This window comes from Phoca vitulina, unplaced genomic scaffold, assembly GCF_004348235.1.
Source record: "Phoca vitulina isolate PV1807 unplaced genomic scaffold, GSC_HSeal_1.0 scaffold33, whole genome shotgun sequence".
NCBI classification, from domain to species: Eukaryota; Metazoa; Chordata; class Mammalia; order Carnivora; family Phocidae; genus Phoca; species Phoca vitulina.
In genome coordinates, this window is record NW_022589736.1 from 18,371,789 (window position 1) to 18,394,275 (window position 22,487).

At 40.1% G+C, this 22,487-nt stretch overlaps 1 protein-coding gene across 1 annotated transcript in view; it reads right to left on the bottom strand.

Annotated features, from left to right (window-relative positions):
* Positions 1-741: 741 nt before the first annotated feature.
* The window catches only part of ST8SIA6 (ST8 alpha-N-acetyl-neuraminide alpha-2,8-sialyltransferase 6), a 133,478-nt gene continuing 111,732 nt past the window's right edge, over positions 742-22,487 (bottom strand). The window contains exons 5-8 of the mRNA XM_032426042.1: positions 9,825-9,969; positions 6,000-6,112; positions 2,932-3,024; positions 742-1,275 (exon numbers count right to left, since the gene is read on the bottom strand). Coding sequence (XP_032281933.1) covers positions 807-1,275; positions 2,932-3,024; positions 6,000-6,112; positions 9,825-9,969 — 820 coding nt within the window. The 3' untranslated portion in view covers positions 742-806. The remainder of the gene's footprint in view (positions 1,276-2,931; positions 3,025-5,999; positions 6,113-9,824; positions 9,970-22,487) is intronic.

A 22,487-nucleotide genomic window follows, 5' to 3' on the forward strand; every position in this document is an offset into this window, starting at 1 on the left:
CCTGGCATGAAGTAGCTGTTGGATAATTTGTTTACAAAATAAACTGAATATATGACTCCACAGACACCAGGTAAGAAAAACTGGCTATTGTAACTCTTCATGCTCTTAAAATAGTTCCTGTGAGTGGGAGTGGAAAAGGCTTAAGAGGAAGGCAGGAAATTAATATAAATTATGAAGAGTGATTTAAAAATGTAAATAAAGGAGGAAAACAATTGGCCTAAATCCAGCCGGACACATCATTGCAGCTAATGACCCTAGTGAAGGTAATCAGAAGCAGGCACATTACTACCCAAAGAGGAGGATTTCATTCCTGAATCATCAAGGGTTTGCTGTAATTTCTTAGATGCACTCTTTAGGACAGGAAGGAGGATGAGAAGGATATTATTAATAGAGAGGCCTGCTTGAGAAAGAACCCCAGTGAAAACTGGCAATTCAGCAGTTCTCTCCAGGAAGGGTCTTCAAAACAGCATGCCTTTTATTATCACTCTGCTGAGAGTGGAACCGGTAGTTCTAGAGAGCAACAAGGAAATATTCATGGAGTCCCTACCTCACGCCAATCCTTTGCCAAGAGTTTTCATAGATTATTAGATAGAGTTAGATATCATGGTCCCCATTTTACAGGGAGGGAAACTGAAGATCAGGACAACTGCATGAGCTGCTGGGTTGCAAGCTTAGTGGGGAGCTTTGCTCAAACCAAGTTTTGGGGCTCTTCCTATTAGCCCTACACCCAATGCTTTTAGCATTGGGAAACACCGTTACTCACCTATGGCACTCTATTAAAATTATTACCATTTAAAGCACTATGCTTAGGCTATTTCACATTTGCTAAATTGTAATTTGAGGATTCCTTTCAAGTGAAGTTGGAGAATTCGTCTATATTCCTTAGGCATCTCATGAAAACCACGTTTAGGTAAGTTATTGTCATAGTAGTGATGGCTGACAGGTGTGTCTTTAACCGTTCTAGAGAAGGGCCAAAATCCATACAGCTTCACGTGCTCACACAGTTCAACTGCTACACTTGTGATCATCAAGCCAGAGGACAGGCGAAATTCCGTCACACCTTCAGTTCTCCAGAAAAGGGCAAGATTTCTCAGGTACTTGGGATGGAAAAATAGAACCTTCTGTCTTGCTTGAGACTCCTTTAGGGTGTCGTACACTTTGAAAGAGGCAATCGTGTTGGCCCTGAAGGAAAATGCTGGCAGAAGAAGGAACGCGTCTCCATAGGTTGCAATGTCCTCCAGAAATATTTCTTTCTTTTTCCTTAAGTTCCCATATCTGACAAATTAAAAACAAACAAACAAACAAACAAACAAAAAAACGACATCATCATCATTATAATCAAAGTAGCAGTTTGGGTTACATAAGGCTGAATTTACCACTGGCTGAGCCATTGAACTATTTATATCACTGTTGTGTATAAGAGACAAGCAGTGGACTCAGAGTTCAAGTACAAGTAAGCCTCCTATAAATATCAAAGGCTAGGTCTTCATCGATCTTTCATGGTGTCCCAAGGCTTTCATTTATATTTTCTTACTGGGCTATATCCTTACTGGACACATATTTCTTAGATTATTTTATCTTCCAACTCAGTAAACTTTTTCTCTAAGGCAGCTTTTTGATACAGAAATACCTTCCAATTTAATAATGACTGACTTTTTCTCAAACATAGGACACTCTTTATTTTTTTTTAAATTTTATTTATTTATTTGACAGAGAGAGACACAGCGAGAGCAGGAACACAGCAGGGGGAGTGAGAGTGGGAGAAGCAGGCTTCCCGCTGAGCAGGGAGCCCGATGTGGGACTCGATCCCAGGACCCTGGGATCATGACCTGAACCAAAGGCAGCCGCTTAACGACTGAGCCACCCAGGCAACCCCTCAAACATAGGACACTCTTAAAATGTCTATACATTAAAAAAATTCACTGAGCTGTACACTGGTGATCTGTCTATCTTTTTGTATATGTGATCACAAAATAAAAGTTTCCTATAAAGAACCTAAAATATCTACATTCACACACACACACACACACACACATTTTAAATTTCCCTTATGTATCGTGATAGTTCTGTGTGTTTGATTTAAATAATACTTTAGTAAATATAATAGTATGCATGATTGTGTCTAGAAAGTAAACTTTTGGGATGCAGGTACAATATTTCACATTATCTTAAGAGATACTAGAACTATATGAGTATATCGTGTATTTTATTAGTAATGATTATTAGTCAATTTTGATGAAAACAATGGAGTAAAACTATAGATGGGATTTTTATTAACCAGGAACATTTTGTAGTGGCTACACTGTGAAAAATGAAATATGGGAATTATTTTTTGTTAATAAACTATCCATAGTAAAAACTTTTTTTTTCTTTTTTTGGCCAAGTTCTCCTAAGACTCATTCTCTGAAGTTTCTAAATAAACTGTTCTATCAAGAAACTGCTCCCAAGATAAAAGAGTAATGCTAAAATTCTGAAAGAAAATTCTCAAAAGTAACTTCACTATTGTTAAAAAAGATGAAGAAATAAATGAGTTCTCACTTGATTAGTAATGTTCAGCTTATGACATTAGAAGTACAATTGGTTGGTATGCCTGGCTAGCTCAGTGGTAGAGCGTACAACTCTTGATTTCAGAGCTGTAAGTTTGAGCCCCACACTGGGTGTAGAGATTACTTTAAAAAATAAAGAATGAGGTCTTTAAAATAAAATAAAATGGTTTTCTTTAAAAAAAAAAAAAAAGAGAGGTCATACCTCTTATAACCTACAACCTTGAGAGAAAGTAAAAAATTATGAATATATTCTTCTATCTTTTCCCTAAACGCCTTTCTAGCTGTGTTGCAAGTCATTCCAGCAACAAGATAGTGTTCAAACTAAGAAACATGTTAAATAATAAAACAAATGTTCTCAAACAGTATGTAAGTTGGAGGTACTTACTTTAGTTTTATGATACTGGGATTTACAGTCACAACATTGGTTTTACTGCCAACATCTTTACTAACGTTTCCTGTGATTGGGGGGAGGTTACACCTGAAATTTGAAAAAAAAAAGTATTTTCAAAATGCAACTTATAAAAAAAAAAGCACATACATGTACACATATAATTACTGTTATTTTATCGAAGAAAATCATGGTTGTTAAGGAGTTCTAAATTGATCTGATTTCCATTTAAAACTTCAATGAGTACTGAGCCCTTAATTGGCACTTCAACATTGCATGAAATATACAAATTTGATAAATGCTTTCAATATTAAGACCCTAAGCATATCAAAATGAGAAATGACAATTACCTTGCCTAGCTTCTGAAGAGTTCATAATCCTTTTATTAAAATTATTATTTCTATTGATTATATTCCCACAGTGGTATGATCATCAATTTACAGATTTAAAAAAAAAATGAGGCATTGCAACTAAGGTTACAGAGTCTGCCAGAAGCAAAGACAAAAAAAAAAAACACCTGAAATTTCCTGATTCCCATATGGATAGTTTTTCTAGCAAATTATGCTGTTAATAAATAAAACCCTAATGTTCCTATAATGATGTTTTCATATAAATGTTCTCTTCCTCTTTTGAGTACTAATTTGTTTTTAGTACTCAAAACAAATTAAGAATTGTAATTTTGAGTAATTACATTCCTTTCACAAAAAAGGGAAAGTTGGTTATGACTCCCTAAATATTGTTTACAGAATTTCAAGTAGGCCGTTGCTTTAAAGCTATACATACAAAGGGAGCTTCTCTGGGTGTGTCCTAAGGAAAGCTGTTTCAAGGTAATGTGTTCTGCAGGGACTGAAGTTGAAACAGCATTCCACACTCTATGAAACATAAAATCAAATGGACCAGGTACATCTCTCATTGATAAAAAAGACATGTCAGGAAATAATTAAATACGTCACCTTGCAAAAAATACATATCAATCACAGATAATACAGAAATGCCTGCATTAATGGACATCCTGTGATAACAAATCTACCTTCTAATACAGTCCCAAATTCTTTTTAAAATTAAAGGTGAAGGGACAAATGAAGGGGGGGAAATCGGAGTGGGAGATGAACCATGAGACACTGTGGACCCTGAGAAAAAAACTGAGGGTTCTAGAGGGGAGGGGGTGGGGGGATGGGTTAGCCTGGTGATGGGTATTAAAGAGGGCACATATTGAATGGAGCACTGGGTGTTATACGCAAACAATGAATCATGGAATACTATAAATAAATAAATAATTAATTTAATTAATTAATTAATTAATAATCAAAGTTGATTTCCAATAGAGTATCGTAGGAGACTCCAAGGGGAAATATGGAGTACTGTATACATACAATAGTTGTGGTAGTTGGTAAAACCACTCGTCACCTCTTTTTGTGCCTTAGGCTCCCAAACTTTTGAAATGAAAAACAAACAATAATAAGCAGTTTCCAGACTATTATCAAACTCTGAACATGTGTATTCAAAGTACGGGCCTAACACTTAAATAAATTTTAATGACCATGCCCACATCTAAGCCCTCATTTGGCCTTTCAGTCTGGAAGGCTCACTTCACAGAGAACTGTCTCAGAAACATCCCCACATCCCCGGCAGCAAAGGTAGGATCTAGAAATATGCATACTTACTGTAGAGTTCGAAATTAAGTAGTTGCTGAGATGTTTGTTTTTCTTTTTTAAACTTCAGCTTTTTTTAAAAAAAAGATTTTATTTATTTGACAGAGAGAGAGATAGCGAGAGAGGGAACACAAGCAGGGGGAGTGGGAGAGGGAGAAGCAGGCTCCCCGCAGAGCAGGGAGCCGGATGTGGGGCTCCATCCCAGGACCCTGGGATCATGACCTGAGCTGAAGGCAGATGCTTAACGACTGAGCCACCCAGGCGCCCCTAAACCTCAACTTGTATTTCATGTGTCTGCCATAAGGTAAAATGGATGGGTAGCCATAACACTCCCTACAGATGTTTTGAGAATTTTAAGTCTATAAGAAGTCTATTACAAGAACAATTATTTAGGTTCATTATGGCTTTTTCACAGCGAGTGCTTTAACTAAATGGCCAAATCATTCAGGTATTGGTCATTTTATCATGAATCATGAGAAGCACATTCAATGACCTGCTGGACTGTCAGGTCTACTGTTCTGTCGTTACCTGTAGCAATAAAAACTTTAAATGAGATTCAAGTAAAGCAGTGGGTGGGGGAGGGGAGCTACTGACTGAAAATCCTGCTTCCTTTTCAGTTGCTATAAAGGGCAGCATTAAATCAATAAGGATCAAAGGCTCTCCTCTGATGTTTGAAATCAGTGCCCCTGAAATAAGAAGAAACAGATTTCGAACTTACTTTTAAAAAGGTGCATTTCAATTGAAATCCATCCTCACAGGGATGAATCACCTTTCCATCATATTCTGAAAGCGCGGGAACTCTGCAGCTTGGCTTATTAGCACAGGCACCCAGAGAAACAAACCACTTTTGCTTCCATGTTTGCCAGCTAGCTGCTACTGAGATATAAACACTTTAAAAGGCCAGAATTTAGAAGCTCCACAATTTCTTTTTTTAATTTCAAGCCTGAAAACTAAACAATGATGTTGCATGGCAATACAAGGCTTAGGTCAGCATTTTCTCGAGTATTATCTGAGAACAAAAGTTCCTTGAAATGCTCTGTTAATATATATATATATTTTTTTTTTTCTTTTTTCCAGGTGAACCTGAGAAATGTTGTTCTCCAGAGTCCTTCTGAAGGAGCCATGATATCAATACACTGAAGGCTCTGACAAGTCCTGCAGTGAAGACCCTCTTTCACCATGATTTCAAGCAGAGTTTCTGCAATGTGGCCATCACTCAGTTTTATCCTTCTGGTATTAACATTCTGAGGAACTCGTGATCCATTTAACACTTCAGGAAAGGCTACCTAGATAATTTGTAGACTTAAGCAACACAGCTCAAAGGTCGAAATTTACATGGAGTATCTTTACAGCATCTCTTTAAAATATCCAACTGACCTTTGGTTTCAAGGAAACCAATCTGACAGGTCTTACCTAAAAACGAAGTCGGATTTGTCTATTTCAGCTCCACAAAGAGACTTATTCAGAATTCCCCCGTTTCCAACCACTGCACACTGATTGTAGGGGTACTCCACGAAAGGCTGAGACTAGCAGGAGGAAGTGAAAAACTATCACAAAATAGCTTTAGTTTCAGAACCACAAACATCACCAGTTTAATTTGAGCAGCTACATTTTTTATACATGCGAAGGAAAGAAAAACAGCAAGGAAAAAAAGCAGAAGTAATGATGCCATAGCATGTTGATCAATTTATGACTTACAATAAAAAAATCCTGTAATCCTGCCTTTCATTTCTCTTGAGAAGAATATACAGTGTATCACATACCCTATCATGTAATAATCTAAAATATAATACATTTGTTTATAAAATGTAACTTAATGTATCTTACATCACATAATTAAGTACATAACATTAGACTGGCAAAATCCCACATTGGACCCTTCCAACAAACAGGAACGTTTTCAGCAAAATAAAGGAAATAAAGCAATTAGAAAGTATCATGAAATTCTCTATTCTTGGGCATAAAATGAATAGGTAATTTAGTGGAAGCTTCCTGTGCTTCTTAAATAGTTAGACCTGCAGGCTCAGTGATGACACGAGATTTATGCCTGTCATCTCTGCAAATGACCAGAGCTGCAGGGATGCCTACTAACTCCGTGCTGACATATTTCAAATGAATTTCCAAGGTCTGAATCTTTTATATTTCCTCCAAGGACCTGACTTGTCTACCCCCAAAAGATTTCCCCCTTTTCCCAAGTCCTTCCCAGTCTGAAACGTAACTTCTCAATTCAATGGTGCACTTCTTTGCTGGTCTCTTTCCCTTATGTAATGACAGGAACCTGAGCAGCACCAAGGGGGTCCAGCTCAGACTCCACAGTGACATCGTCCTGAGTCACCTCTTTTGTCTTCAGAATTCAAGTGGAGGTCCTCAAGGGCAGAGAGTGTGTTTATGACTTTTAGCTTCCCCTCATCTTTCACCGTAGACCTTGCATGTTGTAATGTACACAGTGGCATTTCAATAAAGGCTTACTGGCCCGAGGGCCTGCCCTGGAAAAAATCTCCAGTGTTGAGCTGGGACCCACTTGGACTAGGGTGTGGGAGCCAGCGGGTAAATATTCAGGAATTTTGTGAACTGTCGGGAAGCCATTGGAAAATTTAAATCGGCCACCCCAGGGGTACGTATACCACTAAAATCGGCCAACACTACAAATCAGGGCAGCCTACTGCCCAAAGCCAGTTTACCAGTACCAACGGCAACACCTCAGGGCCAGTGTGGTTCTGAGAAGCCCAAAGAACTGCTGAATCCCTATGACTGTTAGGTGCTCCATCTGGGAGATGCCAAACAAGCAGAGAGAACTCTGGTTCAGCACGTCTAGGTTTGTCTCTAACCATTAAGAATCATATTGTGCTTATTATACGAGAGACGCTGTTCCAAGTACCTGACTTATTAACACATGTGATCTGTATGAGCATTTTACAGACGGGAAATAAAAGCATGGGTTTAAGTAATGGCTAGCAAGTGTCAGAGCTGGGATTCAAACCCCTGAAGGAGGCCATGCTCTTATTCACTACAGTTACACAGCTTCTCACATTCAATGAATACAATGTTAATTATGTACCTTTTTCTCTTTGTATCTGCAATGCCTAGCAGAGGACCTGGCTCTGAAGTTAATGGTTCCCAAATACCTCAGGTGATTTCAAGTCTGCTGTACTTCTAGCTCAAGATGTCTTCAACCTGTGTTTACTGAATGGTGCCATGATAAATTCTGAATTTTACAGATTGGATAGAATGCAAATATACTCTTAATGGTACAGCAGAAAAGATGACTGAAGGAAACTTGTCTCCTATTAAAATAGCACTCAAAATAACGCATGTTTTCTCTGGTTTCTTGGTCAACTGGGAGGAAAAGCCCATATGCTTTGGGATCTCATGTTCAGTAAGAGTAACCTCCGAATTACAAACTCCAATGTTTCTTAAAATAAAGCTCCTAAGAAAGTGGAAAATTTGTGCTATGTTGAGCAAGGCCTGCTCATTACTCACTCTGGTGGAAAACCAACCTTGTTTTCTTTTCAAGTAACTTAGCAAAGTGTTTGGAGGAAATGACTTCACAACATTCATCAAAAGTATCTATTGTGATCTGCTTGCTGCTTGCCCCACAGTTTTCTAGCAGAACAGAACAGGGGAATGCAGGAAGCAGGGCGGGAAGGAGGCCAGCTCCCTTAGATGTCTCCTCCAGAGAAACAGGAGTGTTGAAGCAACACAGAAAAGTGGCCTAGCTCTGCAACTGTTACTGAAGTCAGAATTACCTCCCCGCCCCCACCCCAATTTTGAAAAATTAGTGCAAATTTGGAAAATGGATGCTGTTGTTAATTGCATATAAAATTATCAAGCCTAGGTTATTCTTTTCAAGGTGCCAATTAGAAGCCAAAAAAATCTCGGCTGCTCCTCTGTTCTGATCAGTCTAAAGCAAGGAAAACACTAGAAAAAATTGCTAGGGTGAGAGTTGTTCATTGTGAAACTCTCCCAGGACTTCTTTGATTGGGAATATAAATATTCTGTACTTATTATCTTTTCAATTATTGGTAATTTCAATGTATCATGAGGGCATTTTTAGAATGCTTTATGAGTCATTTTACATCCCCCTTTCCTTCCAGAAAATTTGTAATATTTTTTCTCTATCATTTTCTATTCATTTTGCAATCATTCTCAGCCAATTAGTCTTCCTTTGAATTATAACAGTAAAAGAAAAACCGTAACAACTTACATGACCAATAAATTACTTAAAAGAAGTCAAAGGTCCAACAAAAGGGAATTAATTGCAAGAACTGAATAGTCTACAGTTGGTAAACTGCATATATAAGGTCATCCCATTTTTTACCATATTGACTTAGCTTAATTGCTTTTAATCAAATCATGAAAAGATGACTGAGAGTGTATGTTTATAAGCAATAGGCTGTTCTTCATGACAAAAATTCTCCCCAAGTTTAGATTTATATTAAAGAAGTTTCTTCTTGTAATGACACTGTATCATTACTCATTAGTTTATTTAATGAATATGTAATGAATGCATATATGCACTGGGGAATGTTCTGGAGCTTGGGATACATCAATAAACACACTGCACAGAAATCCCTGAACGTGAGGTTATGTTCACTGACCACAAATTCTTTTTTTTTCTTTTTAAGATTTATGTATTTATTTTAGAGAGATAGAGCACGGGGGTGTGGTAGAGGGAGAGGGAGAGAGAATCTGAAGCAGACTCTGCACTGAGCCCCCGATGTGGGGCTCAATCTCATGACCCTGAGATCATGACCTGAGCTGAAACCAAGAGTCGGATGCTTAACCAACTGTACCACCCAGGCGCCCCCACAAATTCTTAACAAATTTACTTCCCAAAGATTAGCCACATAAACCCATAGCTCTTTGTGAAGGAAATGATTCAGTCACCAAAACTGACAACTGGAAGAATCTTATTCCAGGTGAAAAATGGTCCTCTTCCCAAGCCTCAGTAATTACTATGCAGAAAGCCCAAGTAGCTCATCTCATGCAAGGATGAGTCATGAAGACTCAAGGACTTGGAGAGCTTATCATGTAAGATATAAATACCGTTCCCTGCAGAGCCACTTGCATTCAAAATTGTCTTTTTAAAAGGGACCACTATCACCATCTTTTACATCAAAACAACTATGGTATTTTAATTCTAAGTTAATTCCTCCATTAGTGTAAGTTACAATGTAACGTGGGAGAAAAGTCACCTGCAATGGTGACACAAATCAACCACAACAAATCTTTACTCACCACTGGAAACATATTAAAAATGTTCTCTCTAATTAGGATTTCGTTTTTGCTTTCCACCTCATAACTCATGTTGGTCCCAGCTGGAGTGTTATTCTGAGAAACAATGAAGTTTTGAGCAGCATCACAACAGGAAGCAAGTTTTGCTCTGCGAAAAAGAATAAAAGTGAACCACGGAATGAGATTAAGAAACCAGAAATAGAGGATACAGTGGAAAATGCAAGAGGATTTTTGCCATATTGACTTTCAGAAAGAAGAGATATCGTTCACCAAGATGACATTTTTATCTCTTTCCACCCTAACTGGTCTGGATGATGGAATGCTAACCTGGCAGGATCAAAAAGCGAAGAATGTGAAACATACTAACGCTCAGATAGAGACCTGCTCACCGACAGAAAACACTCATGAACATAATGGTTCACATTTAAAAATGTCCTCCTAATGATAATGTTGTAACATTAAAGAGAAAAATGACAGGATATACTGTAATTATTTTATAATAATTATAAAGTAGAGAAACTAAATTAAGAACAGTGTTACAAACTGTCACCAAAGCAACACATAGTGATTTACTAGGGGACAAGTCTAATGAAAAGAAGAATCATTCAATACAGGGATTTGTTTCTAGCTTTACTGATATAATTCACGAACATAAATGATTTATATTTAAGGTGTTCAACTTCATGTTTTGCTAATATTTCTACATTGTGGAATAATCACCACCACAATCAAGCTAATTGACATATCCATTACCTCACATAATTATCATTGATTTCTTTTCTTTTTTTGTGTGTGGTGAGAACAGTTGATATTTACCCCTTTAGCAAATTTCAAGTATACAATATGGTATTGCTATCCACAGTCACGCTGCTGTAAATTAACACAGGGAATTTCTGAATGAAGCGAATTTAAAGTTGCCATTCCTTATAGAAAGAATATAATTTAGTATCAAGTTGTTTCAAAACTCTTACTGTGGAGTGAAACATTATTAATAGAATGTAGCCCCAGTTAGGTCCTCCCAGGGATCATCAGGGCTTGCCCCCAACCTCTGGCAGGTCAATCTAGATCCACTCAGAATTTATATTTTGTTTATATAATTCTCCAGGGATGCAGAATCCACAGCATCACTTGATAATTATTCCAGAGTTTAATCAACCTTGAGGTCAAGAGATCCTTCCATTTGTACAACTCAACTATCTCAACTTAAATCCATTTCCCTTGTTTGCTTTTCATAGAATCTCTCCATAAAAACACCTCATTAATTGAAAATGGTAATAAACAAGGGGAACTTGAACCTTTTCAATCTGGAAGCATTTAGAGAAATTCCTCTTCTCTCAGATTTTCCTCCTAGGACCAGTTTTTCATTATTTTAGTCATCTCGTTCCTCTTTAAACCTTTACTTATTTCTCCATATTACTTAAAAATACCTATCAAACAGACTCTTTGCTGGAAGGGAGGTGGGTGGGGGGATGGGTTAAATGGGTGATGGGGATTAAGGAGGGCACTTGTGATGAGCACTGGGTGTTGTATCTAAGTGGTAAATCACAAAATTCTACTACTGAAACTAATACTACACTATACATTAACTAACTGGAATTTACATAAAAACTTAGAAAAAAAATATGTACCAAAGCTGGATCCAGTCATAGCACAGAGGACAGTGAGTATTCAGTGAACAAGGCTGACATGGTCATTGCTGACATCCTAGATTCATAACTGGTCCTTCCCCATTTATTGGTTTTGGTCCTGAAGGGTATACTTTTGTACAAGTTCCCATTGAATTTTGTCCTTTTGACAAAAATAAAATGCTCTAATCTGTCAGGGTCATTTTGAATTATATTCCAGTCTTTCCAAATTTCAATAATTCTCAGGGTATGAAAAGGCAATGCTGTGATGTTACTTGTACCCTAAAAATCAATATTTTCAATAATACTTATTAGTTAATTTATATCATTAAAATAGTACCTTCTTCTTAATTGAATTCTATCACCTGCTTATTATCCCTCTTTGGATTTCAGAACCTACCATGTCTTAAAGATAGTTCATGGAGATTAACAAAAGGAAAAACTGAAAATGAAATGACGTGTAGTCAAAAACATGATACTAAGTAGTTTTTTAATTATAAATTTAATCTCATAACAATTCAATGTGGCATATTTCAAATTCAGAAACCCTTGTGTGTTTATCATTTTAAATGTCTCTTTTATGCAACATTTTGAGCAAAGGTAATGGAATAAATTCTCATTTACCTTTGACAAGTAGCTCGATTTCTCTAAGGATACTCAGTGTTTAAGAGAATATTGCATCATCAAAAAACACTAACCATTGTGCCCTTTGTGCTTTTTTATATTAATAGTTATTTTCTGAAATTACATTTTTTTAAAAATTTTTATTTATCTGACAGAGAGACAGCGAGAGAGGGAACACAAGCAGGGGGAGAGGGAGTGGGAGAAGCAGGCTTCCGTGGAGCAGGGAGCCTGATGTGGGGCTCGATCCCAGGACCCTGGGATCATGGCCTGAGCCTAAGGCAGATGTTTAACGACTGAGCCATCCAGGTGCCCCTGAAATTACATTCTTAACACTGTATTATAACATTCTCAAACCTACAGGAAAATGCGAAGAATTGGACAATGAGTACTTGAATAACTACCAACTAGATTCTACAATTAAGGTTTTACATTTGCCTTATTGTGCATCCATCAATCCTTTTTCATTGTGGTGGTGATTATAAATCAAAGTCAATACAGAGATCAGTACACTTCAGTCCTAAACACCTCAACATGTATATCATCATTTTGTTTATATTTTTGGGTAAAATTTACATAAAATAAAATCATAAGCACATTTGAGGAGTGTTGAAAAATGTGCACACCCTTGTACCCCAATCTCCTAACGAGAATTCCCTCATATCCCTTCCCAGCCTGTCTCCAGCCCTCCCTACTTTTATGATTAGTTTTTATCAAAGATCAGTTTTGCCTGTTCTAGAATCCATATAAACAGAATCATATAGTACATATGCTTTTGTGTAAGACAACTTTGTCTCAGCATAAATGCTCTTACGATTCATCTATGTTGCTATGTGTATCAGTAGTTTGCTTTTTTTCATTGCTGGAGTAGTATTTCACTGTATGGATGTGTCGGAATCTGTTTAGACATGGCCTTTGCACTTAAAAAAATCACTATCAAAAATCAACGTGAAACACCTAATCACTCATAATAACCTCCCAGGAAAAATATCAGAATAATTATCCAAAATTTCATTTCTGGAGCTTGTCTTTACTGACCAATGGGACTTTTTAAGGCTTTCTATTAAGTGGCAGAATTATAAATTTATGTTGTCACTTCCCAGCTGATCCATGTGGTAGACACCCCTGTAACAGCCAGTGTCCGTATAAAGCTGAGGTGCGTAATTCAAACAGAACAAAATGTAATTTTATCTCTGCTATCCCATTTCCCATCATCCTAAACAGTCACTTCTGATCTTTGATGACTCTAAAGTCAACTAGGTATGTTCACAATAATGGGCACACAGCACTTTTCCCCTTCTTGTATAGAAAGAACAGGAAACATTAAAATAAAAATGGACACTATTGGTATGTGATGGTTAACTTCACATGTCAATTTGGGCCAAGTCAATGCCAAGGTCTGATCAAACACTATTTCTGGGTCTGTGAGGGTGTTTCCAGAAGAGATGAGCATTTGAATTGCTGAACTGAGTAAAGAAGATCGTCCTGCCCAGTGCAGGTGGACATCATCCAATCTATTGATGGCCTAAGTACAAGAAAAGATGGACGAAGGCAAATTGGCTCTCTGTTGGAGCTGGGACATCCAACTTGTCTTGTTGTTAGACATTGGTGCTCCTGGTTCTAGACCTTTAGACTCAGATGAGAACTTACACCCTCACACCCTCTCCCCCAGTTCTTGGGCCTTGAAACTCAGACTGGAACCCACCCCATTGGCTTCTCTGGTTCTCAGGCCTTCAGGTTTGGACTGGAACAATACCATCATCTTTTCTGGGTCTCCAGCTTGCAGACACCAGGCAATGGGACTTCTCAGCCTCCATAACTGTGTGAGCCAATCCCTCAAAATAAATCTCTTTCTACATCTCTAGATATATCCTATTGGTTCTGTGTCTCTAGAAAACCCCAATACAGATACTGGTACCGAGAAGGTGGGGGACGAAGTACTCCTGTAACAAATACCTAAAAATGTACAAATGGCTTAGGACCTGGATAATGGGAAGTGTTTTAAGCTCATGCTAGAAGAGGCTTAGAGTTCCATGAAGAGAATTTTAAAGGTGACTCTGTTAAGAGCTCAGGAAGAAAAGAGGAGAGCTATAGACAAAGCTTCCATCTTCTTAGAGAATAGCTAAGTAATCACGAGCAGAATACTGGTAGATAATATAGAAGTTACATAAAGGCCATTCTGATGAGCTCTCAGATAGAAAGGAGGGACATGTTACTATGCAAGGACAATGGAGAAAAGGCGATCCTTGTTATAAAGTGGCAAAGAACTTGGCTCTGAATTGTGTTTGAGCTCTAGCGTTTTGTGGAAGGTAGGTGCTGAAACTGGGTATTTAACTGAGGAGATTTCTAAGCAAAATATTGAAGGAGCGGCCTAGTTCCTCCTGACTGCTTCTCATAAAATGCAAGAAGAGAGAGATAACTTGAAGACAGAATTATAGTCAAAAGAGAAGCAGGACTTACAGATCTGGAAAATTCTCAGCCTATCCACAATGCAAAAAAAACGGAGAAAGCATGTTCAGGAGAGAACACTAGGAGTGAGGCCAAGCATCTGTTTGATAAGGAGATTAGTGTGGGTGTGAGCCACAGACTTAATCAGCCGCCCAGCAGGAAAACTACCAGTGTGACTGAAGAGGAAGGAGACAGCAAGGAGCAAAGGAAGGCTATTGGACTGAGATTTTACAGGATGGGACCACAAGTGCTGCAAACATGCACTATTCTTCTAGATAAGGGAAGGATGACCCCAAAGGTGATTCAGGCTAGCAGGGATGTGTCCTTGGTTTCAAAAAGGGAAGACTGCTTTCAACCGGCCAAATGGCCTCTGCTCAAAGCTGTGGGGGTCACCTGGGGACACAGTCCCTGCCCACAGAGCCTGGGGGCAGGACTCCACCCCAGTGGGCCTGGCGGGCAGCTCCTTCAGGATTATCTTGAACCTGAGAGCTCATGAAGTTTGTCTTGCTAAGTTTTGTACTTGCTTGGGAACTGTCATTCTCTCCTTTCCTAGTTCTCCCTTTTGGAATGGGAATGTCTATCCTCTGCCTGTCCCACCAGGGTATTCTGGAGGCAATTGACTTGTCTGGTTTCACAGGCTCACAGCTGGAGAGAAATTTTGCTTCAGGATGAAATGTACCTCGAGCTCACCCATATCTGATATAGAGGATATTTAGAGGAGACTTTGGACTTTAGAGTTGACGCTGGAACCAGTAAAGACTTTGGGGGCTGTTGGGACGGAATGGATTCATTTTGCATATGAGAAGGACATGAATTTGGGGGGACAGTGGACAGAATATCATGGATTGAACATTTGTGTCCTCTCCAAATTCCTGTACAGACATCCTACCCCCCATGTGAGGGTGTTAGGATATGGGGACTTTGGGAGGTGGTTAGAGTTTAAATGAGGTCATGAGGGTGGAGCCCTCGTGATGGATGAGTGCCCTTCCACGGGTCCTTGGAGAGCCTGCTTCTACTCTGCACTCCGCCACATGAAGACACAACAAGAAGGCTCTCAGTGTGCAAGCAGGAAGAGGCTCCTCACCAGAACTCAACTTGCTGGCACCCTGATCTCAGACTTCCAGCCTCCAGAACTGGGAGAAATAAATGTCTGGTGTTTATGAGCCACGTGGTCTATGGTACTTTGTTAGAACAGTCAAAACTGACTAAGACACTAGAAAGCATGCTCTTACCAGGACACCTACATTGTCTGTAATGGGTCATTCCACATTCCGCAATAGTAAATGTCCCACCAGTTCAGCATGTATAAACCACACATGTGTCAAGTACCGCACACGTCCCAGAACATTTTCATACCCGGATATCCTCTGATTCCCATGACCACCAGCCAGCCAGAAAAGATTATTCCCACTTCAGAGATGAGAAAACAAGAGTCGAGAGAAGCGACTTGACCAAGACACCCAGGTTGTAAGTGACGCCAGCCTATGTCTTTTGACATTCAATTCTCTGCGACTGACACTAGAGTAGGTTGTAATTGGAGGGTAGTACTCTCATTTGAGCTTCTTCCTTCAGGATGTTTTCTATGATGGCACCACCACGACACAGTGCTTCCCACAATAATGTTGGTAGCACTCCACTGAAAACCTGCCCATTCACCACTCCAAGGCGGCAAGAAATCTACAGATACATGCTTCAAACCCTACATATAACTGAGACGTTCAAAGCTCTTGTTTTATGTGACATCCAGGGTCCCCCATGGGATCAAGGTTCAAGTGGTTCAGCCGATGTGCCCCAGTGTCAAAGAGAAAAGAAAGCCCGAGCTTGATGATGATCTCACGCTTGCTATATCATGCCTTCAGCAACTTCCTCCACACAATCCAGTTTCCAAAAGCAAAGGTGCTCCCCTCCATGCCCAGGAAAGAACAGGGACCCTTTGCACCGCAGAAAGTTCCAGAACTGAAAAGAATTTACACACTTTCAAAAGTGCTTAGCTCTCAAGAAGCAGGTTGGTCCTGAAAGCATCGGGCTTACCACTTTTAGCCTTAACGGTATAAAGACGGTATCGGAAAATGTGCAAATCACCTTTGCATCACAGCTGGTCCAGCAGATATACTTCTGAGAAAGGGATTTTTCTTAAAATTGCAGAAATTCCTTTTTCTTTCACAGTGCAGGTGCTGAGTGTCTCCTTGGATTTTTTTTATTATTATTATTGTTTTGTTTCTCCTATTCGTTTTAGGTCTCAGGTCAAAATTCTTCTTCAGTTCTAAATGGGATGTTTCCTGGATTTCCATGAAATGTTAATGAGTGCTTCAGGCCGACTGCGTGCCAGGCTTTAGAGTCCACTCTGAATACTAATGACCTAACTGCCCTAGCTCAGAGCTCCCGGGCAGCTCTTCTGTTTGTCAAACTCCCAAAAATTCTTTAATAAGATGTGGGACAGGTAGGGTGAGACAGAGGGTACAGGCCCTTTCTAAGTATTAATAAAGAGTTACCTTCTTCTGAGATCCATTCTCTGAGATTCTAATGAGGGTCTGAGGAAAAGGAGTTTTAAAACCTAAGTGTCTGTACCACTTGCAGGGACTTATTTATTACCATCCTGATCAGTTCTCAAATAGTCACATTTCTTTTCCATCTCCAAAGCCACAAGATGCTTGGGCCAAGCAATATGCCAACTGCCTCTCTCTTGTTGCTATCCCCTTTTTTTTGACCTTTCTTCTGTTCCTACCCTACATCATATAACTCACTGATTGACCACTAATAATAATATCAGACATTTAGTGGATTCTCACTATGTGCTAAGTGTTTCAGATACTATCTCAGCAAGCCCTACAATAACCCTGCAAGATAGGTAGAGTTGATTCATTTTACTGTTGAGGACAATCCAGGCTTATAAAAGGTAAGTAGGTCACATATCACATATTCATTCATATTTACTTAGCACCTAGGTAGTTATTAAGATGCATTGTCTACACACTGGTGAAGAAAACAAACATTGCCTCTGTCTTAATGGTATGTATGATCTAGGAAGGAAGAAAATAAAAAAGGCTTACGAGGATACACTTGAAGGGTAGCAGGTTATGACGCCTACCCCCAAATAGGCTGCTTTGGTACATTGTTTTGAGATGCAGGCACTTGATAAACAGCAAATGCAGGAAGTTTTCTTTGAACTCCCCTTATCTGCCTGAAGGAGCTCAACGGTCATAAATCCCCTGCTGGACAGTTCCACCAAGGAGGGAAGATGGATTCTTACCACAGGAGAGGAAGCTAGACCACACTCAGAAAGACTTTGTCCTAAACGATCCCACCTTCCAACCAGTGTTCTACGAGCTCTCAACTTTCCTAAAAATCATTTACTCTCCCCTAAGAGGCCTACCTCCCCCTGACCCTTCCCCATGAGGACGGGATCTGGGCCTGAATTCTAAGTCACCTCGGGGAGATACTCATCTTTCCCTGGGTGTCTCCCATGGGGTCTACATGTCAATCAACTTCTGTTTGTTTTTCTTGTTCATCTCTCTTCTATTACATGGGTCTCAGCCAAGAACTCAGAAAGGTAGAGGGAAAATCCTTTCATCTCCCCTTCAAATTGCAAAACAGTAAGTGGTAAAGCCAAGATTCAAACCTAGAATTCAAACCCTTATGATAAAGCCCACCTTCAGGCAATGGCCTACAAAGTGCAATGCTCCCAACAAAGGAATTGGGGGACATTAAGTAAGTAAAATGTGCTTGTTTGAACCACCATATTTTATTAGCCAGTAGATTTTTCTAGAATCTTCAAGTTCATAATTGCAAGCACACTGTTAAAAAAAGCAGAGAGCACTATGGACTCAAAGGGCCTTTTATATCGTGTAGCTGCTGATGTCACATGATGCGACATCCTGGCCTAGCCTCCACACACATCGTCATGCCCTAGTGGCCACACTGGACTCTGTGAGTCTGGGTGTTTGTGTGTGGGCCTGTGCGTGCAGCACTGTGGTGTGGGGGCACAGGGAAGGTGAGAGAGAAAGAACAATTTGGTATGAGAGGGTCAGAATAAGTCACCCCTGGTCAGAGGCCTTTGAGGAATGAATAAGATTTGCAGGTTTTATTTTTTGTTTTTTTTTTTTTAACTATAAAGATTTATTTATTTATTTTAGAAAGAAAGAGTGTGAGCGGGGGGAGGGGCAGAGGGGGGAGGGAGGGAGGGAGAGAGAGAGAGAGAGAGAGAGAGAGAAGCAGACTCCCTGCTGAGCACAGAACCCAACAAGGGGCTTGATCCCAGGACTCCAAGATCATGACCTGAGCCGAAATCAAGAGTAAGACACCTAACTGACTCAGTCGCCCAGGCGCCCCTAAGATTTGCAGGTTTTAGACTAACTTGTGAGAACAGCAGTGTGTAGCAGCTTACTAAAATTCAAATGTGATGTGAACAACGTAATTACAAGAACAGTGGCTAGAAAAAGAGGGGAGAAACGCACTGCACTCATGATGCTCAAAGCATACTCAGTGTGCTTGGGTCTGTTGCATAATCTTTGCTTTCAAAGGCACACTGAGAAGCCAGGGCCTGGCTGGAGGGAGCAGCTCTGCTGATGGAGGAACTGAAATTCATGACAGGTGAGAAACTAACAATGTCCAGATTAGAGAAGGACAGATGTGGGGGATTTAATAGCTGCCTGCCCATATTCTGTGGATTCAGAAGGAATCAGATTTAATTTGTGCAAGTGTACAATCCAGAATTAGGACCCACGCACAGAACAATCCAGTGCATATTCACCAGGTGCTCATCAGGTGACGGTCATGAGGATTACAAGGTACAAATCATTAAGTACAAATAGGAATAAAGCATGTATGGGCCCTCCCTCTGGGACCTTACTTACATTAGGAGGGACAGACACAAAACATAACTGGTATTTTGATATCATTTCAATATCATACAGGTTGACATAAGGTGAGGTTATGATAAGTGCACAGAGGGAGGGCACCGCGGCTAAGCTGGGGGAAAGGGGAAGATGGTGTGAAGGTGTTAGGACAGCACCCAGCGCATGGGCGACCCAGGGAACAGAGCTGTTCAATGAATGAATAAATCTGTGTTTGTGAGGATGGATGGCAGGGCCAGGAGGCCAGAGTGGAAGGCCAACTGGAGGTAACGGGGTCTATGACTAGAGTTTGCTTAACTAGAGATTAAAAGGGCCTACCCTGAGCAAGTGATTTTAGAGTGCAAAGGGCAGGGGTGGGGTGGGGGAAGATGTGAGATCTACTTACTGGGTGAGAGAACATGGGTGACAGACAGACCAAGGCGGCCAGGAGACAAGACAGTGGTTCCACAAGAAATCGTGCCAAATTCAATGTCATGAAGATTTTTCCCTGTTTTCATCTAAGAATTTTATGGGTTTTGTCCTTAAGTTTAGGTCTTTGATCCATTGTGTGTTATGTGTATGACATGAGGAAAGAGGTCTAACTTTTTTTCTATGTATAAGGATATTCAGTTTTTTCTCCATCGTTTTTTGAACACATTGTCCTTCTCCCATTGAATGGTCTTGGCACCCTTGTCTGAAATCAACTGGCCATATATGTGAGGTTTATTTCTGGCTCTCTATTCTGTTTGTCTATATGGCTGCCCTCATGCTAGGAACACAGCAAATGCATTTTATACATTACATGTAATCCTCACAATATTCTTTTGAAGTAGAGGTTCTTACTTTCATTTCATAATTGAGGAAACGACCTCAGAAAAATTAATTCCCCGAAGGAATCACAGCTAGTAACTGGGAGACAAAGGATTGAAACCCATCTAATTCCAAACACTGGAAAGAAAATCAGTTCCTAGAAAGACATTTCTCCCTGGGGAATTGAACCCAGACAGTTAAAAAGCACTGAAACAAAATAAACTGACAACTCTGCAGAGTTGGAAATCATTAAATGAAAAGAAAAAAAAGAGTGGCTCCATGACATGGTGCTCATCTAAGTCTTCCCGAACTCTTGACATTCCCTCATGGAATTCCTTCATCTCCCAAATATTTGCCAAGAACATCCTGTGTTCCTGGCACCATGCTGGACCCTGGGAACATGTCAAGCAATAAAAGAGACTCTGTCCTTTCCCTCGTCTTGTACCTGGGGACGGTACAGTTTAGAAGAGAGGCAGAAAATGGAAGAAGGCTTCCGAGCAAAGCAATAAAAGCGACTAACAGTTTGCCCACTATGTTCCAGAAGCAAAAAAAAGCCCACCAAAAAAAGCCCACAAAACCCCAGGAATCTCTTTTGTAGAAAGCATCACTGTACCACGAGGGAAGAAAATCCAGAGAAGGTTGTAGGAGCAAAGAACAAGAGAAATATTGTATTCGTAAGCTGCTAAAGTTCTCAAGAAGAGGAAATGAATTAATTCAGAAAATATTTTTTAATCTTCAGTTTGTACATGACGGGTAATGGCAGAGGACAAGAGAAAGTCAAGAGAGAAAGCACAGACCAAAACTGGAGAGAAACCAAGAAAATTAAACGAGACACACAAGGGTGCCCTGGTGGCGCAGTCAGTTAAGCGTCTGACTCTTTGGCTCCGATCATGATCTCAGGGTCGTAGGATCGAGCCCCACATCGGGCTCCACACTGGGCGGCGAGTCTGTTTAAGATTCTCTCTCTCTCCCTGTGCTTCTGCTCCACCCCCTGCTTGTGCCCCCCCCAAAATAAAAATAAAAGAGACACATTAAAGTGAAACAAAGAGTTAGAAACCCTCAAAAAAGCAGAACTAAGAGACAGTCACACAAACGACCAGGACAGAGAGACCCAGACCCATCAATTATCCAGACAGAAATTCAAATATTCACATGATCTCATGGAAACACAGGCTTAGGCAGGCACAACATTTGACAGAAAGGGGCCAGAAAGAGAGCCATGACAGAGGTCCCGCTAGGGACATTAAAATCAAAACATGTGAGTTTGGGGCTCAGGCATGTTCGAATCCTAACAGTCAACTCCTATGTGGCTCCTATGAGGTCCCAGACATTCTTCCAAGCCCTGTACCATAGAAACTTAATCCATTCTCATTACAGCCCTATGAGGGCAACACTATTATCATCCCAATTGTTCTCCCCATTTTCCAGATGTGAAAACTGGAGACACAGAAAGGCTAAGTTTCTTGTCTGAGGTTGCACGACAAGGACTCAGATTTGAGCCCTAGTCAACATCTGTGTGCTCTTTACCACTGCCCTACCCTTCCTCTAAATACTGCTTTACGTGACACAAATCAACCATTAAGAGACACGCAGAGGGAAAGAGTCACTGACCCAGCCCACAGAGCCACTGTTGTAAGACCTGCAGATAAAAGCTCTGACCATTAGGAAAATATCTGCATCTTGAGACGTTTTGTAAATTGTGATTAAATATTCAAACTGTGCTGAATCTTCATGACTATATGCAGAAGAGAGCAAAATAAGGGAGTAAAACAGTATCCAAATCCTTCCCTTGGGGGACCAGACCAAATGGATACAGGTTACAAGGCTGAGGGTGGCAAACTGGTGTTCACAGGGTCAAGGCCAAGGCTGAACATTTTTGTCCTGGCAACCAATTTCCTGGGGCTGGGAATGAAGACAGAGCTCTTAACAAGAAGAAAGGGTCTGACACCGAGGAGAACAAATATGAACAGCCAGCACCAAGAGGGCAGAGGCAGGAATCAAGTTTAGGGACATGGAGCAGTGTTCAGGGTAAACTTATTTATTCATTCATTTATGTGTACATTTATTCAGCAAATCAAGATCATAGTACTGTTCTCAGTACCAGGGATATATTAAAAAAAAAAAAAAAAAGAGAATGTCAATGGAAAGCTTGTGGTCTAATGGGAGAGAGACCATGGCAAAAACTGACATCACGCCCTCAGCCCTATGCGCAGGGGCTGGGTGAGGCTGCGCCAGGCCTGCTGCATACCACTAATGTGGAAGAACCTGGAAGGGGGACCCGGCAGTCCAAAGGGAATGTCGTTGTGTGACAACGGGGTGGATTTTTGAGA